Here is a 27,087-nt window from a genome sequence, read left to right on the forward strand (position 1 = left end):
GCAAACACACATTAGTTCACTAGTTGCCATTTCATGCACTATAAGCATGCTTATATAGTGTACATGGTTAGGGTGAAACCCTAATAACTCATGACCTTTCCTTTTCCAAGGATCCATGGGTTAAAAGCTCCATGGATCATCCATGGACTTCCATCCAAGCCTAGCCCATTAACAAATGAGTGTTAGCCCACACCATATAAAACCAATAGCCCATAATCGAATTAGTCTTCCTTTTAATCTCTAAATTAATTCATAATTAATTTAAGACTAATACTAATTAAATAACATAACTTCATATTAATATATTATAACTTATAATATCTTAATAAACATATGTGTATAACTCTCATAAAATTATCCATAAATAGTTTGGATGAGATGCAACCCAAATGGACCATGTCGGTCGGGTCAAGTATATACCAAATAAGTTATGGACTTAGACACCTTATCCAACACTTACATCACCATCCATTGCTGACTGCTAGTGAATGCTACGGCTGCCCCGTTGTCTTGCAACACTTCCACCACTAACTGCTAATACAAAGGCACCCATGTGCCATTAGCTCTCAAGATCCTCATTCCGACTCCCTCAAGTCCTATGGGCGATCCACAACCTGAATTCCCAACCACGTACTAACCATTACCATCATACGCACTAGCTGATGGGGAGTTTCTCAAATTCCCAACCCTGAAATCCTCAATCCACCAAACACTAAACCACTTCTTTTCCTTCTCGGAGGTCGCGCACTCATTCTGGTTCTGTGTTCTCCTACCTTCGCACACTCGGAGGATTCTCCCCCACTTCGATCCTGCTTACCCCTTGTTGCTCAATACTCAAAAAGGAATCCCAATCCTTTCTACCATTCCATAATCAATCTGCTGAGGAACCCAAGCTTACCATAGCTAGGGATCTAACCAATCCATCTCTAACACTATACAACTCCGATCTAGCGAGACATACCAAGTCCCTCCCAAGCATGCTACAGTTACTGCATCCTAGGTAACCTTCTCCAATAGGGCACATCCCCTCACTACCATTCGAATATCCAAGGTATGCAGATGGCATATAACTCGATCACAATCAACCGCTCGAAAGTGAAATACTCATACCGATAATGATGCAGAACCATAACAATATAATCATGCACTAATAAAAGAACTGAAAACAGAAATCGCATACCTGCAACGTCCGGTGCTGATCGCGCCTCTAAGGTAGTCATCTGAACAGCTCTACCTCCTACCGCAGGCGCCTCTGCACGACCCTGGCGGCCGTCTGTGATCCTCAAAGTTGTAGGGGCAGGTGTCATCACCCGTCCTGCTGAAAACAAACTGGGGCACTGGGCCTTCTTGTGGCCCCGCTGGTTGCAGTGAAAACATAACATGTCTGATCCTTGTGAGGTGGTAACAGTACAATCCCTGCTAAAATGACCAGTCCGACCGCACTTGAAACAGCCAGACTCACCACCGCTACCACTCCTACACGCGCCCCCGTGTGCCCTGCCACACTTCCCGCACCGGCTGCGGTCTTGGTAATCCCTCGATCTCGAATCCAATCCTTTGGGCCTTTTGCCCGAACCTGCAGCTACCTGAATCTCATCCGGCTTCCTCTTCCGGATCTGCTCCAAATCAATTTCCCTCTCTCTCGCCCAAGAAATCATATCTTCCAGCGTCCTATAGCTGGATCTACTCACAAACTCCCTGATGTCATCCCTCAACATCTCATGGTATCGGGCCTTCTTCATCTCCTCATCTGCGACATACTGCGGTACAAGAAGGGTCCTCTCCCGGAACTTGGCGGTGATCTCCGCCACAGTCTCAGTGGTCTGCGTCAAATCCTGAAACTCCCGTGCGAACTGCTGCACCTCAATAATCGGCGAAAACTCCGCCCTGAACTGGGCCAAGAAATCGCTCCAAGTCATCGTATCCAACGCGGCATCATCCCCCAAAGCATGACCAATCTCCTCCCACCAATCCCTCGCTCTGTCCTTCAGAAGACAGGACGCGAGTCTGACCTTGTCCCCCTCTGGACACCGGCTTGTACGGAATGTGTTGGCAACATCACCCAACCATCTGCTACTAGCGATGGGGTCCCTCCCCATGATAATCTGGTGCCCCGCAAGCCCTGAACTCTCGAAATGTCAAGGTACATGCTCCCATCAATGCCATCATCTCAGTACGGAAGGCTCCCAGCCTCTCATCCAAAATCTCCAATATACCCTCCTTGACCGTGCCAAAGATCATAGGAGTCTGATCTAGAATAATGTGCATAACCTCAGCTGATATCAACTCCCTCATTCACTCCTCCAGCTACTCGGCTCCTGAACCCGAGCCTAATCCCTCTCCGGCGCCTGATCCACCCGCTGGTCTCTCTCGCAATGTCACCATACTGAAAATATAATACATCCACTACCAGAATACTTATCACTGCTGCGAGACCAAACACACTCCCTACTAGGTTCCCGGTCTTGTCTTGGCCTTTCCCGAATCGAGTACGGATCCTCTGCTTTCAGTAGTACTAGCCCATACTACCTTCCACATCTATCTGTACTTTCCTCAGGAATTGCTTCGACTCCACCAGGTCCCTTTTACTACTACTACTGCTCCCAACACTATCTCATCCTAGGCTTGCCCTAGGGAAACCTTCAAACCAGTCCTCAGCTGCTGAAGGTCTTCTGGTGATGCCAATTAGCCATCACCTGGATACCATCACATGTGACGAGGCTCAGATAATCCTTTAAGTAAAAAACTCGTCCCTACAACGGTTGGACTCAAACAAGAGCTGCGCAATAGGACCAAATCCAACACTCTGAGATTATTCGACCCTGATCACATGTGACGTGTCGTATCCATCTAATGGCTAACTCCCATCATTCAGAACCCCACAATGCACGAAGCAAGCAGCATTCAGACAAGGGAAAATCTAACCACAACATACTCAAGCAATCCTATCCACATAGCAAGAAACTGAACTAGCATGCAACACAAACTCATAGACCCACACAAACTCATAAACTCAGGCATAACCTAAACAGGCTATCCTACTACTGTCTAATCAGCACTATCATGAAGCTCAGAACACATATATCAGGCACATAAGGCATCATTCCTAGATCCTTGGTCCTAATCTAGCATGCTGTTCTATCAACTGATAATCATAACATAAACTTGTATGAGTATTTTGGGGTACTTACTTGAGCTCGGTTGATTGCATGCACCACGCCCTTTTTCTCTTTTCAAAGTTCTTTTCTTTCTGAATTATTTTTGCCTTTCTAAAACTATTTTCTTTCCCAAAAGTCTCTTTTTACAAAACTGTCTTTTCATTTTGAAAACTTCTATACCAATTCCTCAGTTTGAGTTCAGACACACCCGAGAGCATGTCCGAATCCCTCAAACCAAGGCTCTGATACCAACTTGTAGCGTCCAAAAATTTAAGACTAAAAAATTTCTTTTAATAAAACATTACGTAAAGTAAAATCATTAATCCAGAACATAATCAGAGTATTAATTTCTAAAACACATGTTCGTTATCAGAGTAAACATTCCCAGGCTGTCTAATCTATGGTGTGTGCCATGCGATCACCCCGAGCTCTTCCCTCCGCTACCGGAAGTACCTGAAACCAAAACTGAAAATGGTAAGCACGAAGCTTAGTGATTTCCCCCATCATACCATACAACCACATAGCATACATATATTTTCATGCATATCTGGGTGCCCGACCTACCCTTTTGGTCCTCTCGACCGGATACTGACCAGTATATTTGGGAGCTTGCCTCCCCTTCGGTCCTCTCGACCGAATACTGACTAGTATATCTGGAAGTTTGCCTCCCCTTCGGTCCTCTCGACCGGATACTAACTAACATATCTGGGAGCTTGCCTCCCCTTCGGTCCTCTCGACCGGATACTGACTAGCATATCTGGGTGCTGGTCTCCGCTTCGGTCCTCTCGACCGGGTACTAGGGACTATTTCACCCCTACTACTACCACATAACACATATATCACATAATCTATCTAGCATGGCTGGGCATGACCGCCCCTTCGGCCCCATCGACCGGTAATCTGGGGTACTATCTCCCCCTACTACCTCTAACTCATATAACAGATCATGCTAGCATGTAAACATAACATCACATACTGTCAGATGTATATGGGGTGTCTGACTACCCTTCGGCCCAATTGACCGGTAATCTGGGGGACTATCTCCCCCTTCGGCCCCATCGACCGGTAATATGGGGGACTATCTCCCCCTACTGCCTCTAACTCATATAATAGATCATGCTAGCATGTAAACATAACATCACATACTATCAGACGTATCTGGGGTGTCTGACTACCCTTCGGTCCTAACAACCAAGCTCTATTGATGAGTCATGGAACCCCGTCCATTCTCCTACTGATAGTGAGATACGGGCCCAGCCCACACTCACTCTTTCCCTAATTTCGGCCTCGCCCCTGATCTGCTGCTAATGAGATGTGGAACACCATCCACACTCTGCTTGGGCACCCGCCCGCTATCACTGGACCTCGTCCTGAATATCATACTAGCATACTGTGCCTAGGGCTAAACCCCGGGTCTTCTACTCATATAACTACATGGGCCGGCATTGTGGCCGTAGATCCATTCACATAAAAGGGAAACTCACCTACACTGGCTGAACTTGCTGATGATCCCACTAGCTGCTGACCGGCAACTCTCTGAACTCCTACTCTACTAGCTCCCCGAGCTACCAATATCAATGCAACACTTAGTCTAACTGACCCCCGAAAGACAACCAAGTTAACTCCGGTCAAAGTCAAAGTCCTGGTCAAAGTCATCCTTCCAGGTCAACCCTACTCGCCGAGTCACCCTATTGACTCGCCGAGTTCATATGTTCAGAGTCCTTCTATTCGCGACTCGACTCGCCGAGTCAGTCCATGACTCGCCGAGTCTACCGACTTCCGAGTCCTGACCTGTCCAACTCACCGAGTCTCCATTCGACTCACTGATTCGAGTCTCAACTCGAAGGGTTTGGGGTTTCGTGACCTGACTCGCCGAGTCCAAGATATCCTTCAACAGACTCGCCGAGTTATTCATCCAACATGCATGGACTCCAAACTATAGATATACCCTTCCCAAGCCCATTCCTCACGTAAAGTTGCAAACTTTATGTGTAGAGAAGGAGATCTAGGCTAATTACACCATAAACTAGGGTTTAAGGCAAAGAGGCTCCATAATCAACGCAAGGGCTGATACTTTATGCTTTCCAAGAACTAAATATGATTAGATCTGAAGTAGCAACTCCAGATCCGGCTTCTAACTCAAAAGGATCACTACTCATGGCTAACAGCCCCAAAACTCACAACCAAAATAGATCTAAAGGAAGGGAAACGACTTAATACCTTCAGATGTTCAGAAATATCTTCCTAATCCCATATCTATAGCCCCCCTCCTTGCACCTTCAAGATCCTTCTTCCTTCTCCAAACTTTAATGCACTCTTCAAGACAACAATTGGATCAATCAATGGATGTGGCGGCTAGGGTTTGGCATTCTGGGTTAAAGAGGCAGTAAAGGAACCCTAAGGAAGAGAATGAGGCGCTTAAATAGGCTCCAAGTCCCGAATTTAGGGTTTTCCTCAAACAGACTTGACTCGCCGAGTCTCCTTGGCCGACTCGCTGAGTCGGTCACTTACTCCTCGACCGGGATCCCGCTCGGACTCGCCGAGTTCCTCCTTGGACTCTCCGAGTCTCCCCTTAAAGTTAGGGTTTTCTTTCCTTTCTTGGCCTTCAAAACTTTAGGTGTTACAAAATCGACTCAAATTTTGGTTTGGTTCTTTTCAACAAAAACCAAATGTGTAGTCTCAATCTTTATATAGGTATCTACTACAAACTGTTGGAACAATCTCCCTCCCATCAAAATCACATTATCATTCGAACATATCTGGGACTTGTAACAAAAGTACTCCCGCATACTTACAGTATTTCTGCTTTTTTTTTTAAAGTAGATTCTGTGATATCAAAATTTATGTGAAAAATATAAATTTAATATCCATATATTTAAGGCAGTATTAGTTATATGTTTTAAATATGTAAAAGAATGTTAAAGGCGTACCTTCTGAACCTTCATCATTCTCTTCATTGTCACTATGAGTTTTAACCATGGCAACCTCATATCTTGGTATTTTAGCATGTCATCTAGACTCACCATTGGGAAAGAATAAAGGATACGACAAAGGATCATAACAACCAAAGTGATGTTAAATTTCAGTATTATAGTTAGACCTCCCGTAGACAATAATACTTTTTTTATATGCAATGATGTTGTCATTTCCTTGAACCCAAATACAAACAACCTATGCAAAGGTGTAGTTCAATAGGGTTATTAAGATGATATGTATAATAATAAATATGACACATTTAATTTTAAAAAGAACAAAGATAAATTTTAATATTCACACCTCATATGTGGTCGGCTTATTGTACACCCTTTGGTTAAGTTCCACTGATGCATTCAAAGTCACTCTATAACTATCAAGTGGTCCTAGATCAGAAAGACGTTTAAATGTTCTAACATATGAATTCTAAGCATGAATACATGTTAGTTTTTGAATGATTCTCTATCAACATTCTTCCAGGAGGATTTCTATGATATTACAGCTTCACCATCATAAAAGTACAACTGTAAATACCTTGATTTTCCATCCCTTGAAATTAGCTGATCGATATTATGATAGAGTGTTCCGTGCGAAAAAAGTGTAAACTCCAGAAGTCTTATTAGTCAATTCTTTATCCACATTTACACACATTTATGTGAAAGAAAAGTTTGAGTTATACGCCCTTATATTGTACCTGAAGATTTCTTCTAACTGCTCTTGCCTTGTGAAGAGTTGGTGCAATTCTATGGGAATAGGGAGTATGCTAGTTTTGTCTTCCCACTCATGCAACAAAAGGTAAGGAATTTATATTGTAGTCGCTTTGCTCCATAATAAACACATGGGTTTTGAGCCTTTAATATGCGATGTTCAATACGGATGTATTCATAAACAAAATCATATGCATCCTCCTGAAAGGCGTATACTCTTCTTTTTGTCATCATAGTTCGTTCCTTTCTTCATTGATAATATTCTTTATTATAAGTACTCGTCCTTTGAGCTACACTTATAACACTCACAAAGGAATCTTCGTTGATATTTGTTTCATTTGTCTCCATTGTAGTGCAACTTGTGAGTGTTGTCGGTTGACTGCATCCTTCACCGTTAGCTATCATTCTCATTTTGTTTTTCTCACTTTTTCATGCATAATAGTTTCTATTGTATCTTTTTTCAATTTCTACAAATATGTTATTTTGATAAATAGTCATATATTATAAATGCAAATATATACTCATATAAACGACATACCTTTTTCTATATGTATCGCGTTTTAGGAATCATCACAGTTTTCGTTTCCCTTATCTACGGTCGTAATTGCACACTATAATGGAAATGTTAACAATAAGCACATATTATTTCATCAAAAATGTTACATTTTGTAATGTAGACCATGTGATTTAGTAGTCATGTATGTGTGTGTTTCACATGAATAAAAGTGAAATAAATAATATACTCTAAAAAATTACAAGAAACAATTGTTCGATATCAAAAGCTTAAACCCTTGTGTGATGTGATGGAATGAACTTTAACAATTTTAAAAGTACACACTTTTCATATGTTTGATTTGAACATAAACAACAGTATACATGCTCATTAATTCAACAAAAGATTCTGTCACAACTAGGAATTCTAAGGTTTTTTTAAACATCAACAAGAGTAACATTTATGGCTAAAACTTGAAAGTATGCATGATGTTTATTCATTTACAACAAAATTCCATCAAACACTCTATACAAACACTTCAAATGGTCAACAACAGATTGGAAACCCTAAAAATCCCGGTATAAGTCCATTATGGACTACGATTTCCTCATTGGGCCTAATGGACCAATAAGCCTCCAATCTGACTATTTTTGGCTTAGGATCCATAAATGGTCCCTAATTGGACCCACTTTTATGAAACATAACATTTTGGGCCATAATGGACCCCAAATGAATTGGTTTGCCTTAATGGGCCTTGTTGGGCCGTAACAAATCAAATTTATCTTAATGGGCCACAAATCCATGCTTTTATACAAGATTGGGCCGTAAACCCACCTAAGGGCCCAATGGGCTAAAAATCATAAATTTGGGCTTCATATTATCGGACTCAAGCACTAAAGGCCCAAACCACTTCTTTCCCTTCTCCCTCTCGGCCCAACTATATATATCTATATAAAAAAAAGAGATTAAGAGAGTTGACTTATGTTGCCACCTCTTTATTACACAACAAATAACCATTCATTTCTCATGCATCTATACACCCATCACTTTAACTCTTTCCCCCCCCCCATCTCTTTTTCTTCTTCGGCCGAGAGTAAGAGGAAAACACACACACACACACCTTCAAAGTTCCTCCAAAACTCTCTCAAGTTTTCAAGAGCAACTCCTTCTTCATTTCCTCAAAATTTCGAGCTTTTGAGTGTTTCCAAGGGGATTTTTCACCACAATCACTACTATTGGTAAGTTATTATCAAAAACCAACACCTTCTTTCATTTTAACACCAAGAAATCCTCCATACATAGTTTAATTCCATGATCACACCTTAGAAGCTCCATAAGCTCGAGATCCACATCAAGGTGTTGCTAGGACCAAAAATCTTCTTCACATCTTCTTCAAAACCAAAACTATAACAGCCCGGATTTCCAGGTATCTTTTATGTCTTCAATTTTTGATGTTTGTGAGGGGACTCGGCGAGTTGGAGCTCAGACTCGCCGAGTAGGATCGCGATTCTGGACGTGGGTTCGCGCCTGGACTCGGCGAGTCCAGGGTATGGACTCGGCGAGTCCGCGCTGTTTAATGAAACCCTAATTTCTCAGGTTTGGGACCTATTTAAAGGGCCTTATGGCCGTCATTTGTGTTCACCAGTCCCTTGAGTGAAACCCTAATCGAGTGTGAGCGTTTGGAGCAAAGTAGGAGGCCATTATTGATCTTGGAGGTGTCATCTTGCAAGGGAAAGGGAGGATCAGATAAGGGAAAGCAAGGGGAGCCACTTTCTGAGAGTTTGGAGTCCAGAACAACGCTATTGTGGTAATATCTTCGAGCTATCCTCTTCTATGTTGATGTTTGCTTTGATTTAGGGCTTATTGAGCCCTTTTGTGGCTAGATCTAGTGCTCCCTTGGTCCCTTAAGTGATTTAGACCATAGATATGGACCCTTCGAGGTCCAGAGTGTCCCTTTGCCCAAGCTTTTTGTGAATCAATGGAGGTTTTGGATTGGAATCCTTATGCCTTAGGTCAAAATGCCATTTATGAGCCATGGGGTGTGTTATGAACACCAAGATAAGGACTTTACGTGTTGAATCAGTCTAGGAAGGCCAGATCTATGAATTGTTGGAACAGATCTGACCTTAGAAACAAGTTTGAGTGATTGCATGGCATGGACTCGCCGAGTCCGATGATCAGACTCGGCGAGTAGCTTGAAGATTGCCTTCAGATCGCCCAGTGAGTGGTCCAGTCGAGTCATAGGTTGACTCAGTGAGTCAGGGCGAGTCAGAGAGGGTTGACAGGTGGACTGACTTGAGCTGGGACTCGCCGAGTTGTTCTTGAGACTCGGCGAGTGGAGTCGGGGTGGCCCCGCGATTCTTCCAGGTGGAACTCGTCGAGTCAGGGGGGAGAACTTGAAATGTCAAAAGGGAATCCTAGAGAGATTGGTGAAAACGTCTAGACTCGCCGAGTTGCCCTAGTGCACTCACCGAGTCCGGTCAAAGTTGACCGTTGACCAAGAGTTGACTAGTGTTGACTTATAAAGGGTAGTCAACCTTAGTGGTAAAAATGTTAATAAGAGACGTATGATGATATAGGGAGATTGTAGCTCGGAGGATCAAGCACGTGTGATTCCAGGATTTGCTAGCTATCGTTATTCACGAGGTGAGTCTTCTTACTATACTGTACCCGGAAGGGTTTTGACTGTATGACCGGAAGGTCGGATATGGTATGAGACGTATGTGCTATATGTGAAAAGTTAATTGTTATATGCGCTAAGTATGATATGCTTGATATGGTCCGGAAGGCATTATGTTATGGGCCGGAAGGCGAATATGTTATGGGCCGGAAGGCGTTGTAATGTGGACCGTAAGGTTGGTGTGGGTAGGACCGGAAGGTTTACCCAGCAGGGACGGAAGTCCCCCGAGACACATGGACCGGAAGGTCAGGGCCTGGAAAGGCGTATGTGCGTAAGTTGTATTTTGGGGAACTCACTAAGCATTTATGCTTACAGTTGTTGTGTATGTGTTTCAGGTACTAGCGAGGACCATGGGAAGGCGCCGGCGTGATCTGTACACACTGATGGATGATTTATGATCTTGGGATTTATATGATTGTATTATGACATGATACGTTGGATATTTATGCTTTGTTTTGGATGAAAATACATTCTTAGAAATGAAAAATATGTTTTAAAATTTTCGTTGTTACAATTTGGTATCAGAGCCTTGGTTTGAGGGATTCGGGTACACCTTCGGGCGTAACTGAACTCAAACCGAGGATTTGAGGAAAACTTTTAAAAACAAAGGCATAAAATTTTTATAGAGGATTTTGTGTAAACAAAAAATGAAGCAGTGTGTACGATCAGCCAGCGTCCGAACGGTAAAGATCCCCAAAATACCCTTACAATGATGTGTTAAGAGATATGATATGATCTGAATTGTTATGCATGCTAGAAGACTAGGTATTCATGATAGGACTAGAGTGGCCTGATTTGTGATGCCTTAGTCTAGGGAAGTCTGTTGCTATGAGATGCTTTGTGAGCGAGCGGGTGGTTAGTGCATAACAAGAGTAGAGTATTCAGGATCCGGGGTTTGGGGGAGGAGGACTTGGGATGAATGCTGATGCGGTGTGGTCGGTAGTATTGGGCCCGTACTACTGAAGACACCGGGTCAGTGGGCGACCCAAGTAAGAATCCCTGGGTATCGGAGACTGAGTAGGGTTGCGTTATCGAGTGCGATTATGCTCGATAGAGTCTCTGATAGTTCTATGTTGTATTTCAGAGGCATCATGGTTGGATCACGCCACATACTGAGTACGAGCAGTGTGAGTGACGAGGAGATTCGTTAGATGATTCATGAGGAGGTGGCTGCAGTGATCCGGGCTGAGATTCCGGAGATGTTTGGGTCTATTAAGACCACTTTGATGGAGACCTTTGATGAGCGGTACGCCGCATTGACTGAGGCTACAGCCACTGCAGCTACCGCAGCTGTGGCCGCTGCCAGACCACAGGGAGGTGACTCATTGCTGTTTCAGGAGTTCAGCAACACGAAGCCACCTGAGTTTGACGGGACGCAGGATCCGATCGCTGCGATGAGATGGATTGCTGATATCGAGGTATGCTTCTACACTTGTTCATGTCCGGAGCATCTGAGAGTACGGTTCGCCTTGAACCAGCTCCGTCTGGGAGCGAAGGATTGGTGGAAGTTCGTGACGGCGAACTTCACTATGGCAGAGATTTCAGCTGTGACGTGGGAGAGGTTTACCTCTATGTTCAGAGACGAGTACGTTCCCCCGGTGGAGAGGGAACGGTTGATTTAGGAGTTCTTGACCCTCAAGCAGGGTAATGATTCAGTTACGGTGATCACGCGGAAGTTTCATGAGAGGGTGATGTTCTGCCCTGGGCAGGTGTCCACAGAGCAGGCTCGGATGAGCCGGTATTTGGTGTATTGAGGAGGGATATCTGGGAGTTCGTGTTGAACTCAACATATCATACCTTTGCTGAGCTTCAGGCGAATGCCAGGAAGCGCGAGATCGAGTTGGAGACCCAGGCCAGGGAGGAGGCAGAGTCTCAACGGGTGGATCGGCGGCCGGCTCAGTCTCAGCCGGCAGCCAAGCGGACTAAGTCCGCCGATTCGAGGACGGGAGGTCCGAAGGGCCGCACTTGCGGAAAGTGCGACAAGGGTCACGAGGGGACATGTCGATCAGGTGCTTGCTATAAGTGTGGCAAGGAGGGGCACATCGCTAGGGATTGCCCCAAGGGGTTTATGGTTTGCTTTCATTGCAACCAGACCGGCCATCGGAAGGCCGAGTGCCCTCAGCTTCATCAAGGATCTGCACCTGCTGCCACGGCTACTGAGATTCGACCAGTGAAGGCCGAGGCCCCGAGGGCTCGTGGGAGAGCTTTCCAGTTGACTACGAAGGAGGTCCGCGCTGTGCCTGATGTTGTGGCAGGTATGCTTTATTTCATGTATTTATTTTGATGTTGAGATATTATGCTTATGTTATGATATGTGTAGGTACTTTCCTTGTGAATTATGTACCTGCTTTAGTGTTATTTGACTCGGGTGCGAGTCGGTGTTTTGTATCTTTGGCCTTTAGTCGGCATATCAGTGTTAGCAGTGAGCCGTTGAGTCGGCCTCTGAGAGTTTCTATAGCTGACGAGAGAGTGATTTGTGCCACGGAGGTTCTCCGGGGATGTGTATTAGAGATTTTCGGGGTTGAGTTTCCAATTGATCTGGTTCCTATTGCGATGGGTGATGTCTGTGTCATTGTGGGCATGGACTGGTTGAGCTGATTCGGCACAGTTATCGACTGTGAGCGTTAGCTGGTGACCATACGAGACCCTAGTGGGGGAGTTCTTTCAGTGTACGACGAGGGTACACGTTCGGGATCATCTTTTTGTTCGGCCGCTAGGGCGAGGCAGTGTCTACAGCAGGGCTGTAAAGGTTATGTGGCATATGTGATGGATACGCGGGTGGCTTCTGAGAGGCCGAGTTCAGTTGAGGAGGTTCCGGTGGTGCGTGAGTTTCCAGATGTTTTTCCCGAGGAGTTGTCGGGTGTGCCTCCTGTGAGGCAAGTGGAGTTCAGTATCAAATTGGTTCCGGGGGCCGCGCCTATTGCTAAGGTGCCTTATCGCCTTGCACCTCCAGAGATGCAAGATTTATCCTCGCAGCTTCAGGAGCTGCTGGGGAAGGGATTTATTCAGCCGAGTAGCTCGCCGTGGGGAGCACCTATTTTGTTCGTCAAGAAGAAGGATGGTTCACACCGGATGTGCATTGATTACCGGAAGTTGAACAAGCTGACGATCAAGCATCGTTACCCGTTACCGAGGATCGATGATTTGTTCGATCAGTTGCAGGGAGCATCTTGGTTCTTCAAGATCGATTTGAGGTCTGTATATCATCAGGTGAGAGTGCGGGATGAGGACGTCCAGAAGATAGCGTTCAGGACGCGTTATGGACATTATGAGTTTGTGGTGATGCCTTTTGGGCTCACCAATGCCCCGGCGGTGTTCATGGATCTCATGAACAGAGTATGTAGGCCGATGTTGGAACGATCGGTGATTGTATTTATCGATGATATTCTGGTATATTCGAGATCTAGAGAGAAGCATGAGGAGCATTTGAGGGAGGTCCTTGAGATCCTGAGATCGGAGAAACTTTATGCAAAGTACTCCAAATGTGATTTCTGGTTACGGGAGGTCCAGTTCTTAGGACATCTTGTTAATCAGGAAGGGATACTGGTCGATCCGGCCAAGGTTGAGGCGGTGATGAATTGGGAAGTGCCGAAGTCACCCTCTGAGATCAAGAGTTTCCTTGGGTTGGCAGGGTATTATCGGAGATTTATCAAGGATTTCTCCAAGATCACTATGCCACTCACCAGATTGACCCGGAAGGGTGTTGCTTTTTCATGGGGTCCCGAGCAGCAGACCTCCTTTGAGGCACTTCGCCAAAGGTTGTGCGAAGCCCCGGTATTAGCTCTCCCGGAAGGGATGGAGGATTTTGTAGTATATTGTGATGCATCGATTTTGGGGCTGGGAGCGGTACTGATGCAGAGGGGGCATGTGATAGCATATGCATCGAGGCAACTGAAGCCTCATGAGACGAGATATCCCACTCATGATCTAGAGTTGGGAGCAGTAGTGTTCGCCCTCAAGATTTGGTGTCACTACTTGTATGGGGTTCGGTGTACGATATACACGGACCATAAGAGTTTGAGGTACTTGATGGATCAGCCCAACCTAAATATGCGGCAGAGGAGGTGGTTGGATGTGGTCAAGGATTATGATTGTGAGATCCTGTACCACCCAGGCAAAGCTAATGTGGTAGCCGATGCGTTGAGCCGCAAGGCGGAGAGCACTCCACCGCGGAATGTATGTTTGAGATTGACCGTGATCGCTCCGGTACTGGATGCCATTCGTGGGGCACAGGCCGAGGCTGTGCAACTTGAGATGCAGAAGAAGGAACGAGTCGTGGGGTTGGTTTTGGAGTTTGTCACGGATGGTCGAGGGCTTATGACTTTTCAGGGTCGGATTTGGGTACCGTTTGTGGGCGGTACGCGTACTACTTTGATGGAGGAAGCGCATCGATCGAAATTTTCGATTCATCCCGGGGCTACGAAGATGTATTTGGATTTGAGAAAGGAGTATTGGTGGCCCTGTATGAAGAGAGACGTCGCATGGTTTGTTGAGAGGTGCTTGACCTGCCGTAGGGTTAAGGCCGAGCACCAGAGGCCACATGGCAAGTTGCAACCATTGGAGTTTCCCGAGTGGAAGTGGGAACAGATCACTATGGATTTCATCACCAAATTGTCGAGGACTGCCAGAGGAATTGATGCAATTGACGTGATTGTGGACAGGTTGACGAAGAGCGCTCACTTCCTTGCCATCAGTGAGAGTTCTTCATCGGAGAAATTAGCGGAGGTGTATGTGAGAGAAGTGGTATCTCGGCATGGGGTGCCGATCTCGATTGTTTCGAACCGTGATGTGCGTTTCACTTCCAGATTCTGGAAGAAATTTCATGAGGAGTTGGGTACTAAACTGCATTTTAGTATCGCATATCATCCCCAGACAGACGGTCAGAGTGAGCGGACGATTCACACGCTTGAGGATATGCTCCGCGCATGTGTGTTGGACTTCGGGGGTAGTTGGGATGCATATTTACCCTTGGCAGAGTTCTCTTACAACAACAGTCATCATTCGAGCATCGGTATGCCACCCTTTGAGCTGTTGTATGGGAGGAGGTGTCGGACCCCCATTTGCTAGGGTGAGGTTGGGCAGAGAGTGATGGGCAGTACAGAGATCGTGCTTCAAACGTCAGAGCAGATTCAGCAGGTCAGACAGAGGTTGTTGACCGCCCAGAGCCGACAGAAGAGTTATACGGACAGACGTCAATCCGAGCTTGAGTTTCAGGTCGGTGATCTCGTTCTCCTGAAGGTCTCTCCTTGGAAAGGAGTGATTCAATTCAGGAAGAGGGGCAAATTGGGACCCCGATATATTGGTCCATTCCGTGTGATTGCGAGGGTAGGCCGGGTAGCCTATCGTTTGGATTTGCCAGCAGAGTTGGGGCAGATTCACGACACTTTTCATGTGTCGCAACTGAGAAAGTGTATAGCCGATGAGTCGGCAGTGGTTCCATTAGAGGATATTTAAGTGGATGCGAGCCTGAATTATGCCGAGAGGCCGGTGGCCATCAGAGATCGGAAGATCAAGGTTCTGAGGAACAAGGAGGTACCCTTAGTGCTGGTTCAGTGGCAACATCGGAAGGGATCAGAGATGACCTGGGAGCCGGAGCAAGAGATGCGTGAGCAACATCCGGAGCTATTTTCAGAGCGAGACTTCGAGGGCGAAGTCTAGTTCTAGTGGGGGAGAGTTGTAACAGCCCGGATTTCCAGGTATCTTTTATGTCTTCAATTTTTGATGTTTGTGAGGGGACTCGGCGAGTTGGAGCCCAGACTCGCCGAGTAGGATCGCGATTCTGGACGTGGGTTCGCGCCTGGACTCGGCGAGTCTAGGGTATGGACTCGGCGAGTCCGAGTTGTTTAATGAAACCCTAATTTCTCGGGTTTGGGACCTATTTAAAGGGCCTTATGGCCGTCATTTGTGTTCACCAGTCCCTTGAGTGAAACCCTAATCGAGTGTGAGCGTTTGGAGCAAAGTAGGAGGCCATTATTGATCTTGGAGGTGTCATCTTGCAAGGGAAAGGGAGGATCAGATAAGGGAAAGCAAGGGGAGCCACTTTCTGAGAGTTTGGAGTCCAGAACAACGCTATTGTGGTAATATCTTCGAGCTATCCTCTTCTATGTTGATGTTTGCTTTGATTTAGGGCTTATTGAGCCCTTTTGTGGCTAGATCTAGTGCTCCCTTGGTCCCTTAAGCGATTTAGACCATACATATGGACCCTTGGAGGTCCAGAGTGTCCCTTTGCCCAAGCTTTTTGTGAATCAATGGAGGTTTTGGATTGGAATCCTTATGCCTTGGGTCAAAATGCCATTTATGAGCCATGGGGTGTGTTATGAACACCAAGATAAGGACTTTACGTGTTGAATCAGTCTAGGAAGGCCAGATCTATGAATTGTTGGAACAGATCTGACGTTAGAAGCAAGTTTGAGTGATTGCATGGCATGGACTCGCCAAGTCCGATGATCAGACTCGGCGAGTAGCTTGAAGATTGCCTTCAGATCGCCCAGTGAGTGGTCCAGTCAAGTCATAGGTTAACTCAGTGAGTCAGGGCGAGTCAGAGAGGGTTGACAGGTGGACTGAGTTGAGCTGGGACTCGCCAAGTTGTTCTTGAGACTCGGCGAGTGGAGTCGGGGTGGCCCCGCGATTCTTCCAGGTGGAACTCGTCGAGTCAGGGGGGAGAACTCGACGTCTCAAAAGGAATCCTAGAGAGATTGGTGAAAACGTCTAGACTCGCCGAGTCGCCCTAGTGCACTCGCCGAGTCCGGTCAAAGTTGACCGTTGACCATTGACCAAGAGTTGACTAGTGTTGACTTATAAAGGGTAGTCAACCTTAGTGGTAAAAATGTTAATAAGAGACGTATGATGATATAGGGAGATTGTAGCTCGGAGGATCAAGCACGTGTGATTCCAGGATTTGCTAGCTATCGTTATTCACGAGGTGAGTCTTCTCACTATACTGTACCCGGAAGGGTTTTGACTGTGTGACCGGAAGGTCGGATATGGTATGAGACGTATGTGCTATATGTGAAAAGTTAATTGTTATATGCGCTAAGTATGATATGCTTGATATGGGCCGGAAGGCGAATATGTTATGGGCCGGAAGGCGTTGTAATGTGGACCGTAAGGTTGGCGTGGGTAGGACCGGAAGGTTTACCTAGCAGGGACGGAAGTCCCCTGAGACACATGGACCGGAAGGTCAGGGCCTGGAAAGGCGTATGTGCGTAAGTTGTATTTTGGGGAACTCACTAAGCATTTATGCTTACAGTTGTTGTGTATGTGTTTCAGGTACTAGCGAGGACCGTGGGAAGGCGCCGGCGTGATCTGTACACACTGATGGATGATTTATGATCTTGGGATTTATATGATTGTATTATGACATGATACGTTGGATATTTATGCTTTGTTTTGGATGAAAATACATTTTTAGAAATGAAAAATCTGTTTTAAAACTTTCGTTGTTACAAAAACAACTACGAAATGTGAGTTCATACCCCCTTTTTTTGGGTTTTAGTTATTTGGGGGGAGAACACAAGTATTATGTGATGATCTATGTGTGTTTGCATGTTATGTGTCATTTCTTTAGTTTTTGGTTGTGATAATATGAAATATTTGAGATATTTCGAGATCTATAGCAAAAAGGGTGAAAGAACCATAAACAAAAACATAATAAACAACATACATCATATATCTAAGGGTCCTTAAGTTTAAAAAGTGAAAAACAAAACCAAAGAATCTTACAAGTGTCATTTTTGCAAAAATAATAAAGATCGGGTGTAAATTGTAAATTATCGGTTTTATGGGGGTTATAAGGAGTTTATTTGTATAAAAGCTGATTTTTATGAAACTAATACTTTTCAAAGGGTCAAAAACATAAATTTTAGCTTAGTGGGCTTTAAATTGGGCCTCACGAGTTTTTAGGCCCATGTGTGACATCCCCAAAATCTCAGCCAGAAAAGACCGATTTTCATTTATGCTTTTAAATATTTTCAGAGTAAATCCTTTTGATTTGAAAGAGTTGCGGAATTTGTTCCCAAAACAAAACATGATAAAATAATATTTATCAAAGCATTTCATCAAGAGATGCATTTCATTATATAATCAAAACTCGGGATGTCATGTTCCGATACAGACCATAAAGCATAAACGATAAACATTACAAGTCATTCAACAAATATATACATATACAGACTTGTAAACAAAACAACAAGATGATCCATCCATCTTACGCCCTTGTGCCACTTCCTGTAATACAAATAAAACTGAGTGGGTCAGGCTTGGGAGCCTGGTGAGCATATAGGGTTTTCAACCCACAATAAATAAGTTATATTTAATTTCACCAACCAATCACTATCCCGATTACCCATTCCCGTTATCCTCACTTTACGTCCCTAAAACAACTATCTCAAGGGACCTAATCTAGGATTTTCATCGGGACGGACATCATTGCGAAGGGGTTTCCTCAACAATAGATATCCTAAAGGCAACCATGAGGGGGATAGAGTACACCGGTGAACACATCGTTCACAACACCTACAGGTTATGAACCTGCTAGCGTTCCACTGGACTGTCTAGAAAGAGTCCGTGGTCGTTATCCATACTCCGCTGAATAACTAGATCAACAACAACAACAACATCGAGGCCTCTCATCTGTTTATTACACACCAACTATCTACCCATGTTCTACCCAACATATTAGTAGATAAAAATATATATTTTCATACGTAGTTTAAAGAAAACCTGTATAGCATGCTTTAATCAACACATATTTCACATAACAGATGAGGCACACACACATAACACATATCTCATAAAGAAATAAGCAGATCTATAAGATAGAAGAGAGTGAATACTCATTTACACATAACACAACCAAATATATACACATAGCACGTATTTTTATATAAAATACTTCGTATTATTGTATTAGAAGAAATAACTACACACTCACTTGATCAGAAGATGATCGGACAGCACTACGGCTTATAGAAGTAGTAATCCACAGCAGATCTGGAAGATCTCCTCGAAAATCGAACTTCTCGCGGGCAGAGCTTCGACTCGGGAACCGCGCTTCTCGGGATCTTCGGGATCTCGGGACTTGCCTCGGGGCTAGAGTATGATACCGGGGCTTCGGGGTGTAAAAATGCAGAGCTTCGGCGCAAAGATGAGAAGAAATGAGCAATTTAACCCTGAACCCTCGCATCCTATTTATAGTGAAAATATCTGATCTACTCGCCGAGTAGGGGACACCTACTCGCCGAGTTGGCCCATACTCGCCGAGTAGGGGACACCTACTCGCCGAGTCGGTCCATGAGGCGGCTTTCTGCTGGTGCCACGTGTCAAACTCTGGGTGGAGCCACGTCACCCCTATCGCGTGTTAGCCTTCGAATTTAGAAAAATCATAACTTTCGCATACGAGCTCCGTTTTTGACGTTCTTTATATCCACGCGTAGGTAAAATCAAGATCTACAACTTTCGTTTAGACTCCGTCGGCTAAATCTTGACCGATCTCAAATTTAACAGTAGGAGGCGTTTAGACTGTTAAATGACCGCGAAGAATTCGTAACTCCTTCATACGAACTCCGTTTTCGTCCATATTTTTACCGTTGAGTTCCTATCAATGAGATCTTCAACTCTCATTTAGGTCGCGTAAGCCAAAAACCGCTCGAACTAAAATTCGAGTTTCGGGTCGTGTACTGCTAAGCCGAATCTTAGAAAAATCATAACTTCCTCATACGAAGTCAGATTTGGGCGTTCTTTTTATTGACGCTCTTATCTTAACATAATCTACAACTTTTGTTTAGATTGATAAGGCTAAATCTCGCTCTATCGTAAATTCACTATTTACGCTTCCCGGTGTCGTGCCGGTTTCGCCGTAAAAATTCGACAGGTCATAACTTCTTCGTTATAACTCGGATTTCGGCATTCCTTATATCTTCGGAATCCTTGTTTCGACCACTACAACTTTATCCAATGATATCAAGTTTATTTTAAACTTAAATTTCGACGCTTATTTTTATTCTTAATTAATCAAACCACATAATTAAGCAATTAAGCACAAAACACATAATACTCAAATAATACATTATTATTATTTCAAATTGGGTTACAAAGGTTAACCTAGACTATTACATTGCTAAAAGTGGCAAGCCCGGAAACACAGGCGTTACACCATGGTTGCGAAAAAAATGAAGTTTTGAGGGGCTGAAATGTAAAACTTAACAAACCATGAGTCTAAAACGTAAACAAACTATTTCAGGGGTTGAAATGATTTTATTACCAAATTGGACTAAAAATGTAAAGTTTTTGATTTTGGGGTCAAAATTGTAGAACTTAGGAAAATTGGGCCAAAAATGTAAAATTTTTACAAATAAAGGCTGGAAATGACAAATGCAATAGTTTTGGACTGAAATTACTATTCAAATAATGTTTGGGTGGAAAATGTCAAGAAAAATGGTTTAAGGACCAAAAATGTCAATTTTCATAAAAGGGGACTAAAAGTGCCATTTTTTAAGAAAAAGGGGCCAAAATGGTCAATCTAAATGTTTTTGGGCCAAATAAACAGTTTTGAATGTTTGGGTTAAAAATATCAAGCTTATAACTTATGATTTATATATATATATATATATATATATATATATATATATATATATATATATATATATATATATATATATAGCTTCGTTATAATTTAAACATTGAGATATTGTTTTAAACATTGTGAATAAACATTTAGCATACAACAAATACCAACAATACGAACTTAAACTCGATAAAACATAAGCGATTCAATGGTTGGGCTCAAATACCTTCTATTTGTGTTATTGGGCCTTTGTGGTTAATTTTATGATTATTCGGCCCAATATAATTCCACATGTTTATTGGGCCTCGGGTGACCCAATTACATGCCTAATGGACCCTCGATGGCTTTTACGTGCTATTGAGTCGTAGTGGTCCATTTGCATTGCTAGTAAGGTCCAAATCAATCCTATGCGTGATGGACTAACGTGTTCGTCGCATACTCGACAACCTATAATAACATACGTGATTAGTGGGCCCCCGTAGTCATTTTCTCTTCGTCTGTTAGGCTTACATTTTATTCAAGTAAACATAAATTAGGTCGTAAAACAAAGGTATTAAATTTCATTTGGATTTAGTGAGTAATAACGGACGACACCAATAAGTGTCGGTCGTAGTCTGTAGTTATAATCAAAGTCTCCTTGAGGGAGAGCGAGAGTTTGTGTATAGATCTATACTGGAGAGACCCCCCACACCTAAGCTGTTCGCTACAGTTCGACTCTGTCAGTCTAGGGTGACCAAATCTTAATTCAATACCGACATTCACAAGAATGACAAGACAAACGAATTAGTCATTATTATGCATGGTTATAATGACTCACATAGAGATCCAATACCATCTAAGTAATCCTGGAGAATCATATTCATTCGATTGTGACGATACAATAATACAAAAAGATCATACTATTTACGTCGAAAAACATCAGGTTTTCCAGGGTAACAACATTATTCACTTTTACTTCCAACAATTATAATACAATAATTTATTATGAGAAACATATCACATTTACACATTTGAAATCATTCACGCATATACTTATTCATCAGCACGCCTATTTCGTAAACAATTATTGTTTCAGAAAATATCGGATTTTCAGGGTTTTACAAAATATACAGAACATTTTCATATCAAATCTGCTTATAAACTCACCAACATTATATATGTTGACCGTTTTCAAAATAACTTGTATACTCAGGTAACAGATAAGCTGAAGAAAATTACCAAGTATGTTAGGATGTTATGTTTTGTGACTCTCAAACAATTTATTTTATGGATATGTAATATTTAATCAATGTACTTGATGTGAACAATGTCAGTTGTAATGTATTAATGCATGGTGATGTTTATGTTATGTTTCATGATATTTATTGTGATGATATTTCAATTTAAGTCACACGAACCCTCAGACGTTTCCGCCGTCTGGTTCGGGGGTGTGACAGATTCTCACATGAAACTAATTTTTTGTTAGAAAAATCATCAAATTTGATTTTAACATTAATTTTTTTAGTTTTTCAGAAAGCAACACAACCCTTAATAAATAACCAACTATACTAAAAACTTGTAATCCAAAAACACAATAGAAGAAACTAATAGATAGTTAAAAGAAAATTTCCATAGATATCCAAAAATTATTATATATAAATTAATAAGCCAACACAAGAAAAATAAACCACACATGAAAGAATTCACCACAATATGTCTAACATTAATGTAAATCAACTTTAAAAGCAACACACTCGTAAAAGTTATCAAAACTTCAAAAAAAACACCACCAAATGTCTCAGGAATTAAAAATTCTTCTAGGCATATTTATGATGTTAAATGCTTCCGGCATCCTCGGTTGGAACTCAACGTCGATTAATTTCGTTGATATCAAAATGTTTACTAAAAATAAGATAAAAACTATTAAAACATATTGATTTAGTATACTTTAAGGAAACATGTTTTGTTGGAAAACGCATGTATGTTCTTTTCTCATTTTCTATGGTACATTGGAGGCTTTTGCGGTAAAAATAAATGATTGGTTGAAAATCATTCCTCCATTATTAACATTTTTTATTTTTACAATTGAACTTACCCAAACGGGTTTTACCCATTCCGGTTTGTATCTAATTCATCCGGTTTCAAACCGAACCGGTCCCAAATCGATTTGGCCAACGGTTCCGAAACAAACTATCATTGGTTTGATAATCCGTACGCGTTATGTACCTTTAACTAGAATACATGTCGTAATAGTTCGATATACCAACCAGTTGTCTCATGAAAAAAAAGCCAATGGTACCATTGAATGTAAATAATTTTTCTTATCTTTTACCATATTTTCATGAAATAATCTTCTAGTTTTTTTTTCTGGTGGTTGAAATACTTGACTCTCACAAGCAATACTTTGTTTTATTTGCTATTTTCACTTGACATAATGCCATTGAATTATTATCATTTCTTATTTTGGAGATTGAATGTAACTATTATAACTTTTATACACATTATGTGAATTTTGTAAATCTCTATTTTGTCAAGGGTTTGTTCAAGACAGCAATTAAACTATTTAATTAAAAATCTTTTATTATGGGCCACAACGACTAAGTCGATGATCTTGATTTGTTTTCACATAAAGTTCATTTAGTTTTTAAAATCAAACTAAGCCTTCTTTTGTTACAAGTAACAACCATACATTCAACTCTTCGCCAAGTTGTATTACTTATACTGTTATAGTTATACTACAAGATTTTGAGTTGTGTGGGTCAATGACTTCTTCTTTGCATATCTCTATAAAATCAATCATTCCCCTCAGGAAACATAAAAACATGCTTCCTCATCTACAACTAATTCTTCTCCTTCTAGCCTTCATCTCCCACGAACCTGAAGCCATAGCACAATATGTAGTACCTTTCACTTCCCAAGCTGCACCAGTTACAAAACATGCTGATGTAGCTACGCCACTCTATAGCATTCAGATGAAGATGGCCGTATGGGTATACATACCAGACATATATAAAAACTTCATTATTGACATAGACGCTCCTTTCACATGGCATGACTGCATTGTGGACTGGAATAGTTGGATTGATGAAAGCAGCAATTGCCTTGGTTGCGCTCACCCGGTTTCTTGTGAAGAGTATGCATGCACGGATGTTCGCACATCTTATTCTTATGAAAGTCCTTCATGTCTTACAGTAACCAACACTTCGACATTACCTGGTTTGGGAGAATGCGTATGCCCTGTCAAAGTGTTGAACCCTGTTAACGGAACATGTGGTCAAGCTCTGCTCAATTATGACAGGTTCACGTTTAGGGGAAGTGACGGTAGAAACACTTTTCGGTATTTCTATGTCACCGACTCTAACGCGGCATGTGCTCCATCTTCTATGTTTGAGTCATTCCCTGCGCATGTTAGTGGTGTCATGGCGTTTTCCTCGTCTCCTTATGCATTTCCTGCTTATTTATTTCAACCTTTTAAGAAAGCTTTAGCTCTATGTTTGCCTAGCTCCTCGTCTGCTCACGGGGTTATGTTCTTTGGGAGTGGACCGTATTATCTTCTTCCCAACTCAGATGTAGATCTAAGAAGTTTCCTGTCTTATACTCCGTTACTAAATCATACTGATTCTTTTGGTTATTTTATTGGTGTCAAATCGATAATCATTAAGGGAATGTCCATTGTTGTTTCAAAAAGCACCACCAAGCTTAGTACGATTGAGTCTTACACCATTCTTAGAGCAAATATTTATAAGGAAGTGGTTCGTATGTTTTCAATCGCTACATTGGGAATCCTCCGTGCTAGGTCAGTGGCACCCTTTGCTTTTTGTTTAAAGAATCGTATTGGACATTCCCTTGCCAGTTTGCAGATTCCGGATATCATTTTGAAACTCCAAGGTGGGAAGAAATGGATAATATCCTCAAGTAATTCCATGCAACAAGTAGGAAAAGATGTGGCTTGTCTTGCAATTATTAATGGTGGTGCGACAAGTGAACATGGGATTGTGATCGGGACGTTTCAAATGGAAAATAACTTTCTGCTCTTTGATCTAGTCAACTCAAGTTTAGGGTTCAGTTCTTCTTTATTAAGCAAAAAGACTTCTTGTGCAAACTTCAACTTTACCACACTTAGCCTTTGATGTTACTTCAAAAGCTTAGCCTTTGATGTTACTTCAAAAGCTTTGCGCTGCATGGACAACTTCCTCTTGCTGGTAGAATTTAAGGTAGCAAAAGATTTAGGCAACTCCACACTATAGGCTTTATCATTAATTTTCGACAAAAATTTTGTATGGACCATACTTTTGTTGACAGGCTTATTGTATGTGCCTAATGGAAATTTCTTCTTGCGAATGTAGACCACCACTTCATCTCTTACCACAAATACCTTTGGATGCCTATGTTCTTAAATTGTTGCCTTGTATTAGCATTAATTGGATTGTGCAATCTTCTACCTTACCTCGTCGTGGGTTTTCTACATATCTTTAATATTTTTATTGGCTTTTTTGTTGTATACTGCAACAAACTGTGAGGTTTCAATGGAGTTGTGTATACCATTGTTATAATAAACTCAACATGTGCTAGTTCCCACTGTATCGCACGTAATTAATGTGGAGACTTAATGCTCAATCAATTGCTACTGCTCTTCGTAAGCAAAATGAAGTTGCTAAGAGTGAACATCGAAATTGATTAAATGCATCCATTGATGCTTGTAAATGTTTATTGAAATGTGCGTTACTTTTTCGTGGCCAGGATGAGTTTTAAGTGTCTTTATTTAGAGGAGATTTCTTGGAAGTGTTAAGTTACATTACGAAATGTTTGGGAAACAATCAAATGGTGGTTCCATGTATTTAAAAAGATATTGCTCGTTGTTTTGCACAAGAAGTACTTCAATCATTTATTGAAGAAATTGGTGATGACATTTTTCCTTTAGAAGTTGACGAGTCGAACGATATATCAGGGGTCAAAGTTATGATGGAGCAAGCAATATGAATGCGGATTTTAGTGGTTTAAAATCTTTAGTCATGAAAGAAAATACATCCGTATATTATGTTCATTGCTTTGCTTACCAACTTCAGCTAGTTATTTTCTCAGCTACAAAAAACATCACAATGTTGGAGTCTTTTTTTGATATAGTAGTTGTTCTAATGAATGTTGTTTGTGTTTGTGAAATTGAAACCATAATTGGATTAAATCAAGAACTTTCTCTTACTAGATCCGGAGATACATGTTGGATTTCTCATTACAAAATTATAGAGTAAATTACTGAAATCGTCTCTGTGGTTTGGTCAAAATTGCACGTTTGGTCCCTAACTTTTTTTTGCACTCGGATCGTCCCTGTGGTTTGATTTTGTTGCGTTTTTCGTCCCTATGGTTTGGTAAAAAATGCATGTTTGGTCCCTAACTTTATGTATGTAAGGGACGAAAAATGCAACAAAATCAAACCACAGGGACGAAAAACGCAACAAAATCAAACCAGAGGGACGATCCGAGTGCAAAAAAAAAAACATTAAGAACCAAACGTGTAATTTTGATCAAACCACAGGGACGATTTCAGTAATTTACTCAAAATTATATGGTGTCGGTTGGTTTGTTTTCATATGTTTTGATGTGCTTGAATATATTGAAAATGAATGCCTAAATAGTTTTAGTCGAAGTAAAGCAAGTAGTATTCGAATATATCTTCGATCATTTGATTTTGTGTTCCACTTACAGTTGATGTTGAAAATTATAAGGATCATACACATATTTTCGCAAGCTCTACAAAGAAAGGATCAAGATTGTGAATGGTATAAGTTCGGTGAAATCAACCACTACAACGTTAAAAAAGATGAGAAATGATGGGTTTGATGCACTCATATTGGATAGCACCTCTTTTTGTGAGAATAACGACATTCAACTATTAAACAAGGAGGAAGTTTATGTTAATCCAAGATCCCAAAGACCATATGCCAATATCTCCAATAGTCATAATTACGCGTTTTTTTATTCGACATGATTTTGCACTACAAGAAAAATCTGAAATAGCTACGGAAGGGTGTTATTCTACAATAGATCGTGCTATGGAATGTTGTTCCATAGCTAATTTTCTACGAAATTATTTATCTGTAGCAAACATAAGAATAGCTACGGAAATTGTTAGCGACTCAAAATCCGTTGGCATATTGCTACCAATATTTCTAAGGAAAACCCATTCGTAGCAAATTTGCAATGAATTTTTTTAATGAAAATACTTTCGATTATAATTATGCTGCACAATTAAATATGGTGGTTAATCTGCAACAAAATATATCAACGAAATAAAATTTCATAGTTGCTTTGCTGTGGAAGTAGAATTTATAGCTATTTGCTAATGGAATTGTGCTACGCAATTTTATTTTTGTTGCTTGTTTTGCTTAGGGGTTCAAATTCGTAGATATTTAGCTATAGAAATTTGCAACGATAATAAAAACTATGGAAGTTTGACTACGGAGCCAGTATCCATTGCAACTTTTGTTACGAATTTTGTTAGGAATTAATTTTTTGAAAAGTATTTTACATTATAA

At 41.8% G+C, this 27,087-nt stretch overlaps 1 protein-coding gene across 1 annotated transcript; it reads left to right on the plus strand.

Annotated features, from left to right (window-relative positions):
* Positions 1–23,369: 23,369 nt before the first annotated feature.
* Positions 23,370–25,098, plus strand: LOC111883534 (chitinase CLP-like). Its single transcript, XM_023879859.2, has one exon. The coding sequence runs from the start codon at positions 23,377–23,379 to the stop codon at positions 24,682–24,684; it is 1,308 nt and encodes a 435-aa protein (XP_023735627.1). The 5' UTR covers positions 23,370–23,376; the 3' UTR covers positions 24,685–25,098.
* Positions 25,099–27,087: the final 1,989 nt, after the last annotated feature.

This window comes from Lactuca sativa, chromosome 3 (genome assembly GCF_002870075.4).
Source record: "Lactuca sativa cultivar Salinas chromosome 3, Lsat_Salinas_v11, whole genome shotgun sequence".
NCBI lineage: Eukaryota > Viridiplantae > Streptophyta > Magnoliopsida > Asterales > Asteraceae > Lactuca > Lactuca sativa.

Bases quoted from the DNA above. Each gene is read 5' to 3' on its own strand.
- LOC111883534 (XM_023879859.2), top strand. From the start codon at position 23,377: ATGCTTCCTCATCTACAACTAATTCTTCTCCTTCTAGCCTTCATCTCC.